The 18,146-nt window shown below is 27.2% G+C and overlaps 2 protein-coding genes across 3 annotated transcripts in view; one reads left to right on the top strand and one right to left on the bottom strand.

Moving 5' to 3' along the window:
• Positions 1-18,146, bottom strand: part of LOC122503824 (protein tyrosine phosphatase type IVA 1) — a 72,441-nt gene that overhangs the window by 14,105 nt on the left and 40,190 nt on the right. The window lies entirely within an intron of this gene.
• On the top strand, positions 1,027-9,120 carry LOC122503823. The gene is made up of 2 exons (XM_043614540.1): positions 1,027-1,857; positions 6,981-9,120. Exon 2 carries the CDS (start codon positions 6,988-6,990, stop codon positions 8,812-8,814), a length of 1,827 nt encoding a protein of 608 aa, XP_043470475.1. The 5' UTR covers positions 1,027-1,857; positions 6,981-6,987; the 3' UTR covers positions 8,815-9,120.

Here is an 18,146-nt window from a genome sequence, read left to right as displayed (position 1 = left end):
GATTTTTTTCAGTTTAGTAACAAATTAATTATTAAATTTGCAGAGGAAACAAATTTGTTATCTTTTTCAAAAAAATTAAGTTATTAGTAATTTTTTCTTTCTCCATTTAGTTCAATTTTTACTTCTTAATTTGTTATTTTAATTTTCAATTTAATTATTATTTATTTAATTTATTCAATAATAATTTTTTCGATTTTTTCTAATTCTTTCAATTTTTAGTTTATTTCTATTTCTTTTCCAATTTTTCTTAGAAATTGAAAAATTAATAAAACTACAATTAAAAAATTGTGTTTTTTTTTAATAATTAAAATATCTACTAATAAAAAAATATAGATAAAAAGGTAAAAATAAATATTAATTATAATGAGTAATAGTTAATAAATATCGAAATAAATTTTATTACAAAAAATTATTATTAATCAAGACCGATTAATTGATTAAATTAACAATAGATCAATCATTAAGATTAAAACTCAATCAAGTATAATTAGATAAAAAAAATCGTTTGGAGATAATAAATTTAGACAAAATGGTTAAAAGTATAGACAAAAGGTCAAGGACAATAAAAAAAAAAATGAAATCACTCAATTCATTAAATATTCAATTGTCATATAAATTATTCCGACTACTAAATAGGAAATGTATTTTAGCTCTCTTTTTTTGACACACAATCGCTGTACTTCCTCATTAAATACAATTTATCGTATATAAAATAATTTATATACAATAAATTATTCCATATAGTACAATAAATTATAATAAGGAAAATACTAAAAAAAAATGATAAGAAAAATAATGAAAAAATGAAAAAAGAAATAATACAAAACAAAATAACAAAAATAATGATAAAAAAAGGAAAAAATAATAAAAAATAAAAATAAAAAAAATAGTTCTAAGAAATAACAAAGCAAACTAATAATAATAACAAAAATCGTACAAATGGAACAAAATTATAACAATTGAAATAAAGGGAAAAATTTTAACACTATTACCAAAGCACTTGATAAAACATTACTCACTCAAGTTAAAATTCAAAATTCAAAGTCATTTGAATATTTTGCTGATATATTCAAATAACAAACCAAAAAAAAAAAAAAAAGAAACTGTGACGAGGCCCTACGATTTCTCTTTTAAGTACAAGGACAGATATCGCACAAGACGACTTTTCAATAGACAGGAAGCATTTCCCCCGAAAACCGGACTAGACTGCATTCCTTACGCAATACAAAAGACAACCATCCTGACTTTTCCCAAAAAGGACTAAAAAGGGCAGATTGATGTTGACTGGCATACGTGTGAGACGCATTTTCTCTCCGCTTTAAAATAAAAGTGTAAAATAACAAGTGTTTGTTTTATAATAAAAAATAAAGTATTAAATTAAAATACTAATTTATTATTTTCCCGTCACAAAATTGGCGATCCTGCCAGGATAGTTCGACACGATTACGATCAAAATCGACTATCTTAGTGCGAACCAGTGGAAAAAAAGAGAAAGTTTTGTGAAAAAAATTATTATTGTGGAAAGTGGAAAATTATTTTTGTGAAAAAATATATACATATATATATATAATTATTTTGTGAGAAATTATTATTGTGAAAAATTATTTTTTTTTGTGAAAAAAAAAAATAATTGTGACGGATTATACGGTGAAATTTTCACTGGAAATCACCGGAAAACACGAACTCGGGCCGAATTAAGTAAGTTCGACAGTGATTCCGTGGGTGTAAGTCCTAGAAAGGGTGTGACGTCACCCAACCAAGTTGGCAACGAGGGAGAAAAATTCTTACGAGGACACTTTTCCAGCCCAGCTGTTCAACTTTTCAACGTGAGCTCTCTACGGAAAATTCACCAAACCAGTAAGATAGTATTTACATTATAAGTATATGTTGCTATTAACTCCGTAAATAGTCTATATTGCGAAAATAAAAATATAATAACAAAATTTAGGGAAATTTTATATTTAAAACAATTTTTTACGCTGGCTTTTAAATCTTATCTTAGGCATTTATCCGGTTACGAATCCGCTAATAATCAGTGTTTACAACCAACCCAAATTAATCCCAATCCCTTTAATCTTTCAAACACAAAAATGGCAACAGTTAATTTAGAGACAATTGCTAATAGTCTTAAAGAAATTGTTTCTAAAGTAACAGTAATCGAGGAAAATCAACATAGAATAAATTCAAGCCTCGCGATTCTTAACGACGAAAATATAAAACGCACAGAGGAAATAAAAATTTTAGCACGACAAAACAACGCATTGCTAACCGAAGATGACGACACCGAGAATGAAAATAGTAATAAGGAAAATAGTCAAGAAAGAGAAAGTTTCGCGGACGATAGAAGAGACTCGTCGAACAGACATCGCAACGGGGTATCTCCAATACTTCAAACGAACGTTGTCCCTGTTAGTTTGCTACCTGCTAAAGATATTATCCGTACAGTTGAAACCCTCAATGGTAAAGACGATATAGGGGTACAAGATTTCATTCGTCGCGTTAAAAAAGCAAAACAAAGATGCAGTCAACCCGAATTGTTGTTAGATTTTATATTGACTGAAAAAATTACCGATGACGCTAAACGTGCAATTCGCTATGTTCCGATCAATTCTTTTGATGATTTATATATTGCCTTACAACAAAATATGAATCTCGGATTATCCGTAGAATTATGTCGCGCGAAATTAGACAACTGTCGACAGGGTAGTGATACCGTCCAAGGATATAATTTGCGATTTCGGCAAGCATTAAATGAATTGAATTATGCAATACAAGCCGAACACGCAAATGCTACAGCCCGTAGAATTGCTTTGCAATTAGAAGAGACATCTGCCATAAAAAAATATATCATGAACTTACGGGATGATATTACTTTTTTGATGTGGACACTTAATCCGGATAGTATTGGTAAAGCTCAACAACAAGCTTTAGAAGTAGAAACCCGATTACGTGAAAAAGCTCGACTACGATCAGGCGCCGCGCCAAGACTGGTCCCGCGTGCGACACAACTCCCTACTACATCCAATCATTCTACAAACCCAAGGCCTTTCTCTAATAGTGGAAATCCATCAAGTTCACATCGGCCTATCGGGGCACAATGCAACTTTTGCAAAAAAAGTGGTCATTTAGAGAGCCAATGTTATCAAAAAAGAAATCAACAGAATTTTCAATCAAACCCCCAATTAAAACGACCACCAAATCGAGTTCATTTCACGACCGAAACATCCTCAGCGGAGGAACAAATCGAAGAAACACAAACACCACAGGAAACGACGGAACATTCATCGATAGAATTACACGAATTTCCGGACGACTACAATCAGTGTCAGTACGACCAACAGGATTTGCTCGACCCTTGCGATTACTTGTGGACTCCGGTTCATCAATAAATTTGATAAAAAATTCTTTACTTCCTCCATTAATTATAAAAGAAGCCTGTAAAAAAGAATTCCAAATGGGGAATTGGAAACAATTTTCCGAATTTAAAGTCGAGATTAATTATCTAAACGAAGCTCATACGTTTTACATCGTAAATGATGATTTCCCTCTTCCTGAAGATGGTATAATGGGATTGCCATTTATGCAAAGTTACAATTACAGTTTATCAAACGTTAACTTAAAGTTAAATCAGCAGAAACATCCACTAATCGATGACGGGTATATTATCCCGCCAAATCAAATCAAATTGATCAACATCCCTGTATTTGAAAAAAAAGGTGATGTTGTAATTTTTGATAATCCACACATTCCTGATTCTATCTATTCAATAAGAGATCGAACGATCACTGTTCCCATTTGTAACAACTCTTCGCAATTTAAACACATTAATTCCAACGAATTTAAATACCAACCTATCAAATCAACCATCCCTGACGAAGAAATTCATCTTATATCATGCAGCGACTTATCCAAACGGTTAAATCTTTTAAATGAAAATACTCGATTAGATCACATTGAAACAGATTTTAAAGACATAATTCAGAAAATTGTACACACTTATCACGATATATTCAGACTGCCTGGAGACCCTTTACCAGGAACACGACTCGCAAGCCACAAAATAGTTCTAAAAGAAGATAAAATTATTAATAACCGGTCATATAAACCTCCAGAATGTCATAAAGTGGAACTTACAGATCAAGTTGAGGATTTCTTAAAGCAATTTATAATAAGACATTCAGATTCTCCTTATAATTCTCCAGTTTGGATAGTCCCTAAAAAAGCAGATGCATCAGGACAAAAGAAATGGCGAGTAGTCATAGATTTCCGAAAGATTAATGACATTACCGATCAGGATTCATATCCACTGCCGGTTATTGAGGATATTCTTGATACCCTTGGTAAAGCAAAGTTTTTCTCTGCCTTCGATCTTAGTGCTGGATTCCATCAGATTCCCATGGAAGAAAGTTCAAAAAAATTTACAGCTTTCTCTACTCCAGAAGGTCATTTCGAATTCGAACGCATGCCATTCGGATTAAAAAATGCACCTGCTACTTTCCAGAGGATGATTAACAATGCTTTGAACGGGTTAATCAACAAAATTTGCGTCGTATATCTAGATGACATTGTAGTTTTTGGATCTACCATAGAAGAACATAACAAAAACTTAGTTACGCTGTTCGAAAGATTACGCCAAACTGGTCTGAAACTTCAGCCCGATAAATGTGAATATCTTCGACCAGAATTAGAGTATCTAGGTCACGTCATTACGGCTGAAGGCGTTAAACCGAATCCAAAAAAAATTACGGCTGTTACGGAATTCCCAAAACCCAAGAGCGTTACCAACATTAAATCATTTTTGGGACTTTCGGGGTATTATCGCAAATTTATAAAAGGATATTCCACAATCGCTAAACCTCTTACGGAACTGACGAAAAATACTAAGGAATTTATTTGGACTCAAAATTGTCAAGATTCATTTGATAAATTGAAAGATGCTCTCTGTAGTGCGCCGGTGTTAAGATATCCCGACTTCGAAAAGGAATTTGTACTTACGACTGACGCCTCCAATGTAGGGTTAGGAGCCATCCTGTCTCAGGACGGGCATCCTTGTTATTACATATCTCGTACCCTCAATGCACCTGAACTGAATTACACCACGACTGAAAAAGAGTTACTTGCAATAGTATGGGCAACAAAAAGGCTCAGACAATACCTATTAGGCAGGAAATTTAAAATCCTCACGGATCATCAAGCACTGAAATGGCTATTTAACGTAAAAGACCCTTCATCTAGATTAATGAGATGGAGACTAAAAATGGAAGAATATGACTATGAAGTTGAGTACAAGAAAGGTTCGGAGAATACCGCTGCTGATGCATTATCTAGAGTACAACCAATCCACGAGTTAAACGACGACGCAGACACTACAAACGCTGAATTTGATTTGGAATCAGAATTACCTGATATCGAAACCATTGAAACACCTCAAGAGCCTGATTTAAATACACCCGTACCTTCACCTCAAAATAACGAAACAATTCCAGGAGCGTTGTTGCAAATCCCATTAGAATTGCCTACTGAAGATAATACAGGTGACAATGACGAAAACCTTGTCCACTTACCACCAACAACACCTGTCAATAATGAAATACTACAAGAATACTACAGGTGGTCTGAAAACAAGACAGACACACGTGAAGTAGAGAAACCTAATGCCAATGGAAAATTATGGAAAAGATTTACTAAGAGACCAACTAACGATTTGAATTGTATCACATTACCCCAATACTCTGACAAAAGTTGGCTTAAAAAATTAATCGAAATCACGGAATGGTGTGTATCAAAAAAATTAAGTATTCTCCGCTTACATTTTGACGATCCAACTATCACTTCCATAGAACGCATAAAACTTAAGACGTTGATAGCATTCATTAGTTTTAAGTACCCACAATTAAAAATTCTCAGTTGTTATAATTCTACCACAGAGCTTACCTTAGAAGAACGAGAAAAAATAATCAATGAAAGTCATGGATCAATAATGTCTCAACATTTTGGAGAAAACAAATCAATTCAGAGGGCCAGAGAATTAGGAACATGGACCAACATGGAAGACGATATTATAGATTTCATAAAAAAATGCCACACCTGCCAAACCCACAAGCTAAACCGTATTAAACGACGCTCTGAAGCTATTATCCCTGACACGCCAACGACACCTAATGACAAAATCGCAATGGATATATTCGGTCCCCTGCCAATCACTTCTCAAGGCTACGAATATATATTATCTATTCAGGACATGTTAACTAAATACCTTGTACTCATTCCTTTAAAAAATACCCAATCCGAGACAATAATTGAGCAACTTTTTGATCATTTTATTTATATATTCGGATCACCAAAACACATTTTAACAGATCAAGGGCAGAATCTAGTATCAGAACTGGTGCAAAATTTTGAAAACTTATTCAGAATTCAACATGTCAAAACAACTGCGTTCCACCCTCAAAGTAACGGTGCTCTAGAAAGATCTCATGGTACCATTAAGGATTTGATAAGAACAGCGATGGCAGATCTACATACTGAATGGGACTCGACACTTAAATTTATCTGCATGGCCTATAATACTATGACTCACGAAGGCACCGGTTTCAGTCCTTTTAAGCTCACATTCGGAAGAGACGCGAATGTTCCGTCAGCATTAGCTACAACACCTAGTTTAAAATATCCGGAATTAGTACGATTATGGCAAGAAAGACATGAAAGATATATTAGGAAAGCTCAAGAGCAAATAATGAGGGCAAAAGAAAAATATAAACGAATTCAAGACGCTAAAATTGTTTTGCCCCAGCGTTTATTTGACACAGGTGATCTCGTAATGCTAGAAAACACGAAAGAAAATAAATTAAGCCCTGATTGGAAAGGTCCTGCTGTTGTTATAAAAGCTCTCCCCAAAAATAATTACGAAATATTATTTAACAATAGTCGATTCACTATTCATGCTGACAGGTTGAAAACATACAACTATTAAATTTCAGGTACAACATGTTTCTCATCTGGATATTTATAATAATTGAAGGGGTTCAAGGAAACGTCGTAACCAGGTCGTTAAAAGGCACCACCATCTATGCCGAAAATCTTGGAGTCACAAAAATGTATCACCAGACTTGGAGACTTATATTAGGGATAGACGTCTCTGGTATCAATGACCATTTTCAACAAATTCAAGAAAACTACGAAAGGAGTCTCAAAATGTGTAACCGTTGCTCAGAAGAACTAACATTGAAAGCATTGAATAATAGGATTGTTAGGTTAGAAGAGAGTAAATCGGTTCTGAACCAAATGCTTGGAGTTGGACGTAGAAAGAGAGGATTCTTAAACATCGTTGGTACCCTGTCTAAAACTCTTTTTGGCACTTTAGACGAAACCGACTTAACTTTGATAAACCATGAATTTGATTCCATATATTCTGATAACAAAATTCTTGCTGACACACTCGGGAATCAAACAAGGATGATAAAATCTTGGCTAAGTTCAACATCTCATGATTTACAACTAATGAAAGATCACTCCATTAGTTCTGTCAGCGAATTAAATAATATTCTCAATGCTACTAATGCTAATCAACAAAACCTCCTTATCTCCAATATTATTACTTTGTGCAGTATGGCTATAAGTGAATTGAGTGAAGAACTCAATCTTATTATCGATGCCATAAACGACGGTAAACATGGAATTGTCCACCCCCAAATATTGACGCCTTCCATTCTCATACGGGAACTGAAACAGTTCGAAGATTCTTCCAATACTAAATATCCCATTCGTCTCATTACGCAAAATTATCAACACATCATCGACATCTCCGAGGTCTCAATTGCCATTACAAACAAAAGGCTTGTATATGTGTTACGAATACCAATCTTAGAATATGAAGATTTGCAAACACTTCACTTAATCCCAATTCCCATCCAACATGCAAATGGATTCATAGCTCCAATTCCTACCCATGAAATTATTTTAGTAAACACTGAAAAAAGCTTCTACATCCCTAGCGACATGTTTGCGCTACGACAATGTAAAGAAACCGACGATCTGAGAGTTTGTAAACGCGTTCAACCTTCTTATTTAATCAGCGAAGTACAAAGTTGCGAAACTAATATTCTTAAAAATCAGAATAAAGTTATCAACGACCACATGTGTCAATTCTCTGCTTTTCAGATTATTGAAGTAGTATATATACCATTGAAAGATCCTAACCAATTCATTATCATTCCACAAAAAGAAGTAGAATTAAGCGCATTATGTAATTCACAATCTCAAACAATTGTAATAACAGAACCTTCTTTAGTTTATAGTAAAACTGATTGTATTCTACAAACTCCAAAATCTATATTAAAAATGCATCAATCCATGGAACGACGAACTGATATTATATATAAGAAAAACATATCGTACACAATTGATCAGTCAGACTTTGAATTGTTAACTTCACAATTACCCACTGTACAAGACTCACTTCACCACGAAAACTTAAAATTTCTACGACAAAACTTAGATTTAATGGAAAATTCACTACAAAAAATAAAAAATCGACGCAGAAATAAAACGTGGATAGAAAAGGGAACAGATTTTATAACTTATTTAGGTTATACATCATTGTTAATTGTATTTTTGTTTACCATGTATAAGATAGGATTTTGCGAATTACTTAGCAAATTGATACCTAAAAATTTGTGTATAAAATTGTTCTGTGTAAATGCTAACGTAAATGCCACGCCAGTAGTCCATTATGCTTCCGTTGCTTCCGCCCCTGAGCAAGTAATGACAAATGATCCAGTCATTGTCTCAAAGTCTGTTAGGTTGCGAACTTAGAGACTAAGTTCAATCTAAGACGGGAGGTGTGACGAGGCCCTACGATTTCTCTTTTAAGTACAAGGACAGATATCGCACAAGACGACTTTTCAATAGACAGGAAGCATTTCCCCCGAAAACCGGACTAGACTGCATTCCTTACGCAATACAAAAGACAACCATCCTGACTTTTCCCAAAAAGGACTAAAAAGGGCAGATTGATGTTGACTGGCATACGTGTGAGACGCATTTTCTCTCCGCTTTAAAATAAAAGTGTAAAATAACAAGTGTTTGTTTTATAATAAAAAATAAAGTATTAAATTAAAATACTAATTTATTATTTTCCCGTCACAAAACAAAATAAATTCTCAAACGTTTTTTCTTTTCATATACGTGAAAAAGTAAATAAAAATGAAAACGAAAACTTCAAAACTCACTGAGTGACTAATTTGTACTGATCGATTTATTAATAATAATTTAGTTTTCAAACGGTGCTCTCAATATTTTTATAAGCTGTTATAAGCTCTGAGGTCACTTTAACATATTCTATATATCAAACGAAAAACGTGTCTGAATTTTTTTTCTTTTTTTCTTTTTGTCTCAATCTCTTTTTGTATTATATATGTTTATCACTATTGAGCAAATAAATAATGGCGCAGCCAGATTTTCGAGAAGGGGAAAAAAGGAATTTATCTCTCGTGCATTACTAATAAAATGTCTGCATAGCAGAATCTTGTAGTCATCGTCAGAATAATTTTTTTAAACATAGTATAATAGAATATTCATTAAATCAATTTTTTTTAGATAAAACAAGAAAAAGAATTTCTTCACACAATTATTCTATAGAAAATTTTTGTTGTTTCACACAAAGTTCATTAAATAGACATTAGAGTGAATGGAAATTCCACTATTATAAATATTATTATTGTTTTTATTACTATTATTATAATTATAGATATTATTATTATTATTAAAATTGTATTATAATAATAACAGTAGTAATTTTTTATTAAAATAAAAAATATTTCTGAAATCCACTTTATTCAGGTACAATTCAATTTAAAATGAAATTTCAAAACAATTTGAAAATTTTTCAATTATTCAAAAATTCTCAACTAATTTACAAAAAAACGTTAATAAAAATTTTATCCTTCAATTTTAAACGTTTTGAATTTTTTATATTACTTTTAGTAATTTTTATAACTTGTTTATAATTTTAAATCTGAAATAATATTTAATTCTTGTGACGACTTTTATTAAAATTTTTGAAAAAATTGAATTGTTTTGAAGAATTATATGGAAATTTTTGAAAATAATTAAATTCTTTCCAGGAATTCAATTATAATTGCCAATTTTCAATTGTCAATAATTCAATTCTTATAAAGAAATTTATAAAACAATTGTAAAATTTTCTTTAAGAATTTTTTTTATTTATAAAAATCATTGAATTCATACCAAGTATTTTATTAAAATTATATTCAAAATAATTGAATTCATTTAAAGTATTTTATTATTTATGAAAATAATTTAATTTTTTTCGAAGAATTTATTGAAATTTAAAAAAAAATTGAATTCTTTCGATTAATTTTTATTACAATTGAATTCCTAAGAAGACTTTTATTATTTATGAAAATAATTTATTTTTTCGACGAATTTAATTATAAAATTGAGTTTGACTAAAAATATGTAAAATTATTCGCAATCCTGATAATGCAACAAAAATGTTATTTTAAATTTTACACATTTGAGAGAATTATTTCTGGAAACTTTATTTTTAGAATTTTTCACTTCAATTGGAAAATTTTCGATTTTTATTTAATTTCATTTAATTCGAATTTTAATACAAATGTGATTTCAAAAATTAGGTCATCTCTTTTTTTTGAAAATAATTTCAATTCTTAAATTAAAATATAGACGAAAAAAAATATTCACTAATGAATTGTTAATAAAATAAAAGATTTTATTCGATTCAAAAAAGAAATTTTCATTCAGAAGCAGAATTTTTAAAAATAATTCTAATAATGGAAATAATAAAATAATTTTGCCAGAGATGAAATATTATTGTTAGTTAAAGAAAGAAATAAAATATAGAAGTATAGATAATAAATTAAAAAAAAAATAAAAGAAGAAAATAAATTGAAAAAAAATATAAAAGTAGATAATTAATCGAAAAAAATAGAAAAGAAAGATGAGTTTATAAAAAAAGATACTATATTAACATAATAAGGAGTAATTAATTAACTTCCCAGTTATATAGTATAGTGTAAAAATAAATTCCCCGCGTAATATCTTATCTATTATACTAAAAATTGATAAAATGAAAAAAAAATGTTTAAATGAAAATTTGATAATAGATAATTGTACGCATGGAAAAAAATTATTTTTTCTTTCTTTCTTCTTTTTTTACATAATATGTACATATAAACTGTGACGACATGTGTCGGAGAGACGTCAATTGGCGCCGATGATGCATGGTAAAAGTGTGACTGACTGTCGCGCAATGAACAAGAATAACCAAATTAATTGGCAGTGTATATGCGTGTACGTGCCGTGCACACGGGGCTTTTCTGCCCGCGAAAATTTCCAAGGACAAATCACTCAAACTGTATTGATCACGTGCAAAAATTATGTGTCTGTGTGTATACAAGCAACATTCGCTATACGTCAGGTAAAAATTAATGTAAATTATAGTTTCTCTAACAGGGAATACTTATTATGATTTTGACAATTTTTTTTCTTTCTGTAATTTTCATAATAATTTATAAAGACGACCGAGTGATAAAATCATTATTTTATATTATAAGAATTAATATTGTTACTCTAACTGCTCAAAACTTATTTTCATCATTTCAATTCAATTAATATTTTCTAGAATTTTCAACTAAAATTCTTCTTTAAATCAATTAGTTTTAATAATTTTTGAAAATTTTCATATTCCTTTGTTTACAATGCAATTTTACCGAACATTTCGATTATTCCAAAATTCTCCAACTAAATATAAATTAGGAAATAAAAACTTCAAATAAATTTTTTTTATAAATAAATAATAATTTTTTATTTTTTTAAAATAATATTTTTAAAAAATCCAATTAAACTTTTTCGAAAAAAATTTATTCTACAGAATTGTTATAGTTAAAAGTATGAAAAATTCAGATTTTCAAAGATTTTAATTTAAAACCTTTTCAAAATTCAATTATTTCTAATAATTCATGCTATAATGATTTTAATATTAAATTATTATCTAAAATTGTAACTAAAATTCATATTTAATCAATTTTTATTCCAAAAAATAATAATTCATTGAATAATTGAATGTTTCTTAAAATTGAATTCTGATAAAGAATTTTATCAACAAATTTTTAAATAATTGTATTCTTTCGACGAATTTTAATAAAATTTTTAAGAATAATCACATTTTTAAAGGAATTCGATTAAAATTTTATTAAAAATAATTGAAATCTTGCCATGAGTTTTATTATTTATGAAAATAATTGAATTCCTGTTTAAAATTTTAATTATTTATGAAAATAATTAAATTCCTGTTTAAATTTTTAATTAATTATAAAAATAATTAAATTATTTACGAAGAAATTTATAAAAAAAAAATTGTAAATAATTGAATTCCTGTGAAATTTTTTATTTATGAAAATAATTAAATGTTTGAGTAGAATTTTATTAAAAATTTTTTTAAGTAATATTGAATTCTTTTGGAAAATTTTACTAAAATAGTAAATATTGAAAAATCATTCAATTGAGAAAAATTTTAGAAAATAATTAAAATTTTTCCTAAAGAATTTCATTCAAATTTTTAACAATTATTGAATTTCGAAGAAGAATTTTATTATTTACAAAAATAATTGAAATTTTGATGAGAATTTTTTTTTAATTTTTTGAACATAATTTAATTTCTGCGAAGAATTTTATCACTCTTGAAAATAATCGAATTTTTTACAATCATTTTTAACTGTATATAATTTTTTAACAAAACTTTAATTCCCCAGAATAAATTTTCCAGGAGCAAAAATGAATTTCGTCAATTTAGTAAATTTAATTAATTAATTATGAACAATATTTTTAATCACATTATTAAAAGTAATTTTATTATTTTTAGTCTTTGTATAATTGATTAAATAAATTCAACAAATAATTAATAAATTAAATATATTTGTTAAATTATTTAATACCTACTTAGTTAAGAGTAATTCTTATTAATTAGAGAGTAAAAAATAATTAATATAATTAATTAAAGAAAAGTTACAAAATATTTGTAATTATAATATATAAAAAAAGGAAGGAGTTTCTTTGACTAAATAAGATTATATTGTTAAGATAAACCAAAGTTTTCACCCTTCTCATAAAAGAAGCATAATCACCAGAATTTAATGAACTTCTTAGGTGTATTATATGAACTACATTTTCCTAAAACTTGATAAATAAAATTAATCCTCTCTTCAGAAGCAGTTTTAACTGAATAAAGATTACAAACTTTTTTCTTTTGCTATATGTATTTAATTTCATATTGAAACTTCCCATCAGGGGAAGAAAGATTTTAATATAATTTTTTTTCTGCTTACTTTACTACTTTTTTAATTTTCTAAATCCTTGAAAAGATTTTCAAACATTTTCGAAACTTAATTTTCATTAATATAATAATATATAAAGAGGATTCTATCAATTGCTAAATATAATATGTATACAAAATTAATAATTTATTTATTTATTATTTTTTTGAAATTATAAATAATTCAAATAAAATAATTGGAGTTTAAATTAAAATAATAATATTTTTATCGCACAAGAAAAAAAACTTTCTCTAAAACAAAATTTGAAAAAAGAAAACAAAAAAGTATTAAAAGAAGAATATTAAAAAGCGCATTTCGAATAATTATATTTTTTGCAAAAAAAAAGAGAGAGAGTAATAAGAACTCATAAAATTTAAATACTTCCTACGCACATGAAAGACAATTATTTTTTTTTCTACACTGAAAAAAAAAGTTCATTGAATCAAGTAAATGCATTTTCTTGACCTGATTTATTTGAAACAAACCCATATTTTCTTATTGGAAGAAATTTATTTTCTTGTGTCAAGTAATTTTGAGCATTGATCAAAGTTATTGAAATAAGAAAATATGGGTTTGACATAAGTAAATATCTTACTGTTTCAAACGAACTGTTTTACATGCGCCAAGTCTCGAAAAAGTATTGAATCAAGAATATCATGTTCTCACGTCAAGTAATTTACCTTGAGTCATTTGGTATCTTGAGTCAAATAATTTTTTTATTTCCTTTAAAGCAACTATTTATTTCATCCAACACCCATAGTCTTGAGCCAAGAAAATGGGAAGATTAATACAAGTTAATAATTGTTTCAACTCAATTAAAAATTATTTTGTTTCAAAGAAATATTCATTAATCTAAGCATTTCTTTTACTTGAAGCATTTCTATATTCTCATGTTTCAAAAACATTAATTTCTTGCGAGAATGTTATATTTTCTGGAATGAAATATTTTATTTATTCAATTCAATTAAGTGTAAGATCTTGAATCAAATCATTCTTTTGTTTCCTTTAAAAAAGTTTTTACTTAATTCAACGCTCATATAATCCTGATTCAAGAAAATACGAAGGTTAATATAAGTAAATATTTGTTTCAAGTTGATTAAAAATTATATTCAATTAATCCCATATTTATTTAAAGAAAGAAATTCATTTTCTTGTGTCAAGTAATTATTAGCATTAAACAGAATTCTTGAATTAACAATTTAGTATTTGGCAGAACTCAATATGTAATTATTTCAACCAAATATTTTACTTTTCCGAAGTACCAAAAAGTATTGAATCTAGAATATCATGTTCTTAAGCGAAATAATAAAGTATTGTGTGGAGAATTCATGTTTCTTGAATCGAATCATTTTATTTATTTGCTTTGAAACTTTTTTTTACTTAACACAATGCCGGTGTTCTTGATCCAAGAAAATATTTTTCTTCAAATGTATATGCAACTTAAATATCAGTTTTTGAAAACTGTCCATTGAGGCTAGGATGGCATAGTGGTAGCGTGACGGCTTCTGGTGCGTGCAACCCGAGTTCAATTCCTCCGACCGTGGATAATTTTCTTTCAAGGTATATTTGTTGTATTTGTGTTAAGTATTAATTAAATGTAAATATATATGTAAAATAACAATTATTTAATTATTTAAATAAAAAATATAAATGTTAATTAATTAAATAAAAAAAATGTTTGACCTAAGTATTAGAAAAGATGGGATGGGGGTAATTTAAGTAAATAATTTACTTGTATTGAGAAAGTATTTTTTTGATTTAAATCTATAAATTTTCTCAAATCAAGAAAATATTTTCTCGGACAGAGAACATACTTTCTTGATTTGATACATAAATGATTTTGAATTAATATATTCTGCATTTCTTACATGCTACTTAATTTCTTGATCGAATTCCATATTTTCTTGGATCAAGAATATCTGTTCTTCTCACAAAATAAATGTTTTCTTCATTTAAATCTTGAATTACTTGAACGAACGTTACAAAAAATTGAATGAATCAAATAAAATAATTCAATTAACTATATATATTCTTAGAACAAGAAAATATTTTATTCATTTAATACATTTCATACTTCGTATAAGAAGACTAACTTCTTGGTCGAATTCCATATTTTCTTGGATCAAGAATATATGTTCTTCTCCCAAATATCCTATGTCAAGAAAATCGTTTTCTTGAATCAATACTTTAATAGTCTTGGCCGTATTCAATCCCACGATTTGCTTCAACCAAGAAAAATTTTCTTGGTTCAATACTTTTTTTTTCAGTGTATCATATCACGTCAAGCATGACGTTTGTTACACGTAAATCTTTTACATGACAGAGTTCTTTTAATACAGTGAATCATTTCTTTTTACGAGCATATACGTAAATAAGGTATAAAACAAATATAATAAATTTTTTTATTAACGTTTATATTTTAATTTTTTTTAAAGGATTTTTTAAAAATCCAAAATATTTTCAAAGGTAACGCTAAAATAAGTCAATGAAAGAAAAAAAAATGAAATCAGAAATTCATCTTCATTTACTGAAACTAAACGGCCTACACACCTGTTGCATTATTGTGTACATTATATATATTGTATGTATACATATAGCTAAGATTATCAATTTTGCAGAATGTACTTCAATATTTTGGCAATTTAAAAGCTCAAACAAAAAAAAAATTAATTTTTAATAATAGGAAAGTAATCTTCCGCCTCTCTTAATTAGAATTAGTAAAAATGTTTACTGATTTGAATTAGTGACTGACTTTTGGCTTTTGAATTAGTAAATTTTACTATAACTTTACTATTTTAGTAGTAATTTCTACTAATTTATTAAGTAGTAAAATTTACTAACTTTACTATTTTGGTAGTAATTTCTATTAATTTATTAAGTAGTAATATTTACTATTTCAAAAGCAAAAATCAGTCACTAATTAAAATAATAGTAAACATTTTATAATGTATACTTACACAGTTAGTTATATATTAATTCCTTAAGCTAAACCTAGTAATAATAAATATAACAATAATAATAAAAATATAGAAGATAACAATAACTATTATTCTTAATATCAATCTCTTAAGATGGTTTCAAATACAGTTTTTTTGAAGGTATAAAATTAATGCCAAGTTGGATCAAATTGATAAGAGAAAATTTAAATAAAGTTACAATTTAATTTTTTATAATTTATTAATTAAAATTTACCACAAAGAAAAAATAATTATATTATTAATATCAAGTAATTTTTAGAAGAATTTAAGAATACGTGCGTGCAATAAATCTTATCAAAAAGTAAAATTATTGTCAAACGAAGAATTTCGTGTGATTTAGAATTAGAAAAGTAAACGGTGTATCGTATTATATATACAATGTTGTAAGCTTTTCGCAATTAAATCACAGAAAACAAAGCAATGATAATATTTAACTTTTGATAGATTTATCAAAGAAGAGGCGCACTTCAATGTTATATACTAATTTTTATCAGGAGTATAAATATAAACGTGTTGACAATCTAATTTGATAAAATTATATTGTTTACAATATTCTAAAAATTTTCACTTCTTTATTTTAAGGAGCGAGTTTTAAATTTTTTTTTTTATTATTTATATTGACGTAATATCCAGGTAATTATTATTATTAATAAAAAATCCTTATTTATTATCCATAAAAATTAAAATTTCCAAAAAATGTACAATTGATTTAATTTTTTTTTCAAAACGATCGAAATTTATAAATATTATTAAATTCTACACTAAAAGTGAGTGATACTTTAATAATATTATAGTTTTTCGAGATGTTTTATTAAAACTTAGGAAAGATTTTTTCTGTGTAAACATCAAAGAAAGTGAATTTATAATAATAAAAAAACAAACAATAATAATGATGATAATAAAAAAAACTTTATAGTCAGCGTTAAAAATAACTCATCGAAAATGCGTTGAGAAAAAAAAAATTAACAAACAACCTATTATTGGAAACTGAAACTTCGCATAAAAATCCAGTTTTCTCTTCCTTTTTTCTTGTCTCTCGAAAAAAATGTTCATAAGAACAAACAATAATTTCGCACATTTTGTAAAATAAACAAAAATTTATTTTTGGCTTGGAAAGATATGGCATTTGCAGTATAGCGCGTGGGATTTTTTATATTTCATTTTATTTAAAAATATTTAATATTAATTCATTAATTTAAGAATTAGATTGTTATCAAATTATAAATTAGTTTATAAATAAATTCAAATTACTATTAAAATTATTTTTTGGAGTTTTTGTGAATGAAAATTTTACCAATTTCACCTCTTTTATTTTCCTAGGACCTAGGGAGTTAAAAATAAGTTCAGATTTTTAAAACTATCAAATTCAAATTTATTTTGTAACTTCTTCAAAATAATTTTCAAGATTTCAATTCAATTATTATTTCAGATTTTCAAAGATTTTAATTTGAAATCTTTTCAAAATTCAATTACTTTCTAAAAATCCAAGTTTTATATTTTGTTTTTAATATTCAATTATTATCTAAAATTTTAACTCCAATTTATTTTTAAATCAATTTTTATTAGAAAATTCCATACGAGAATTCAATTATTTAAATATAAATATAGATAATTATAAAATTGAATATAATTTTAACAGCAAATTTTAAAATAATTGAATTCTTTTGGTAAATTTTATTAAAATAGTAAAATATTGAAAATTATTGAATTAAGAAAAATTTTTGAAAAAAATTGATATTTTGCCATGAATTTTATTAAAATTTTCGAAAATAATTGAATTATTCTTGTCATGAATACTAATATTTATGAAAAT

The sequence above is a fragment of the Leptopilina heterotoma genome, unplaced genomic scaffold, assembly GCF_015476425.1.
Source record: "Leptopilina heterotoma isolate Lh14 unplaced genomic scaffold, ASM1547642v1 Lhet_27, whole genome shotgun sequence".
Classification (NCBI taxonomy): Eukaryota; Metazoa; Arthropoda; class Insecta; order Hymenoptera; family Figitidae; genus Leptopilina; species Leptopilina heterotoma.
The sequence above is the reverse complement of the archived record's forward strand: the minus strand, read 5'-3'. Positions and strand labels throughout refer to the sequence as shown.

Coding starts and splice junctions, on each gene's coding strand:
- LOC122503823 (XM_043614540.1), top strand. CDS start 6,988: ATGTTTCTCATCTGGATATTTATAATAATTGAAGGGGTTCAAGGAAAC.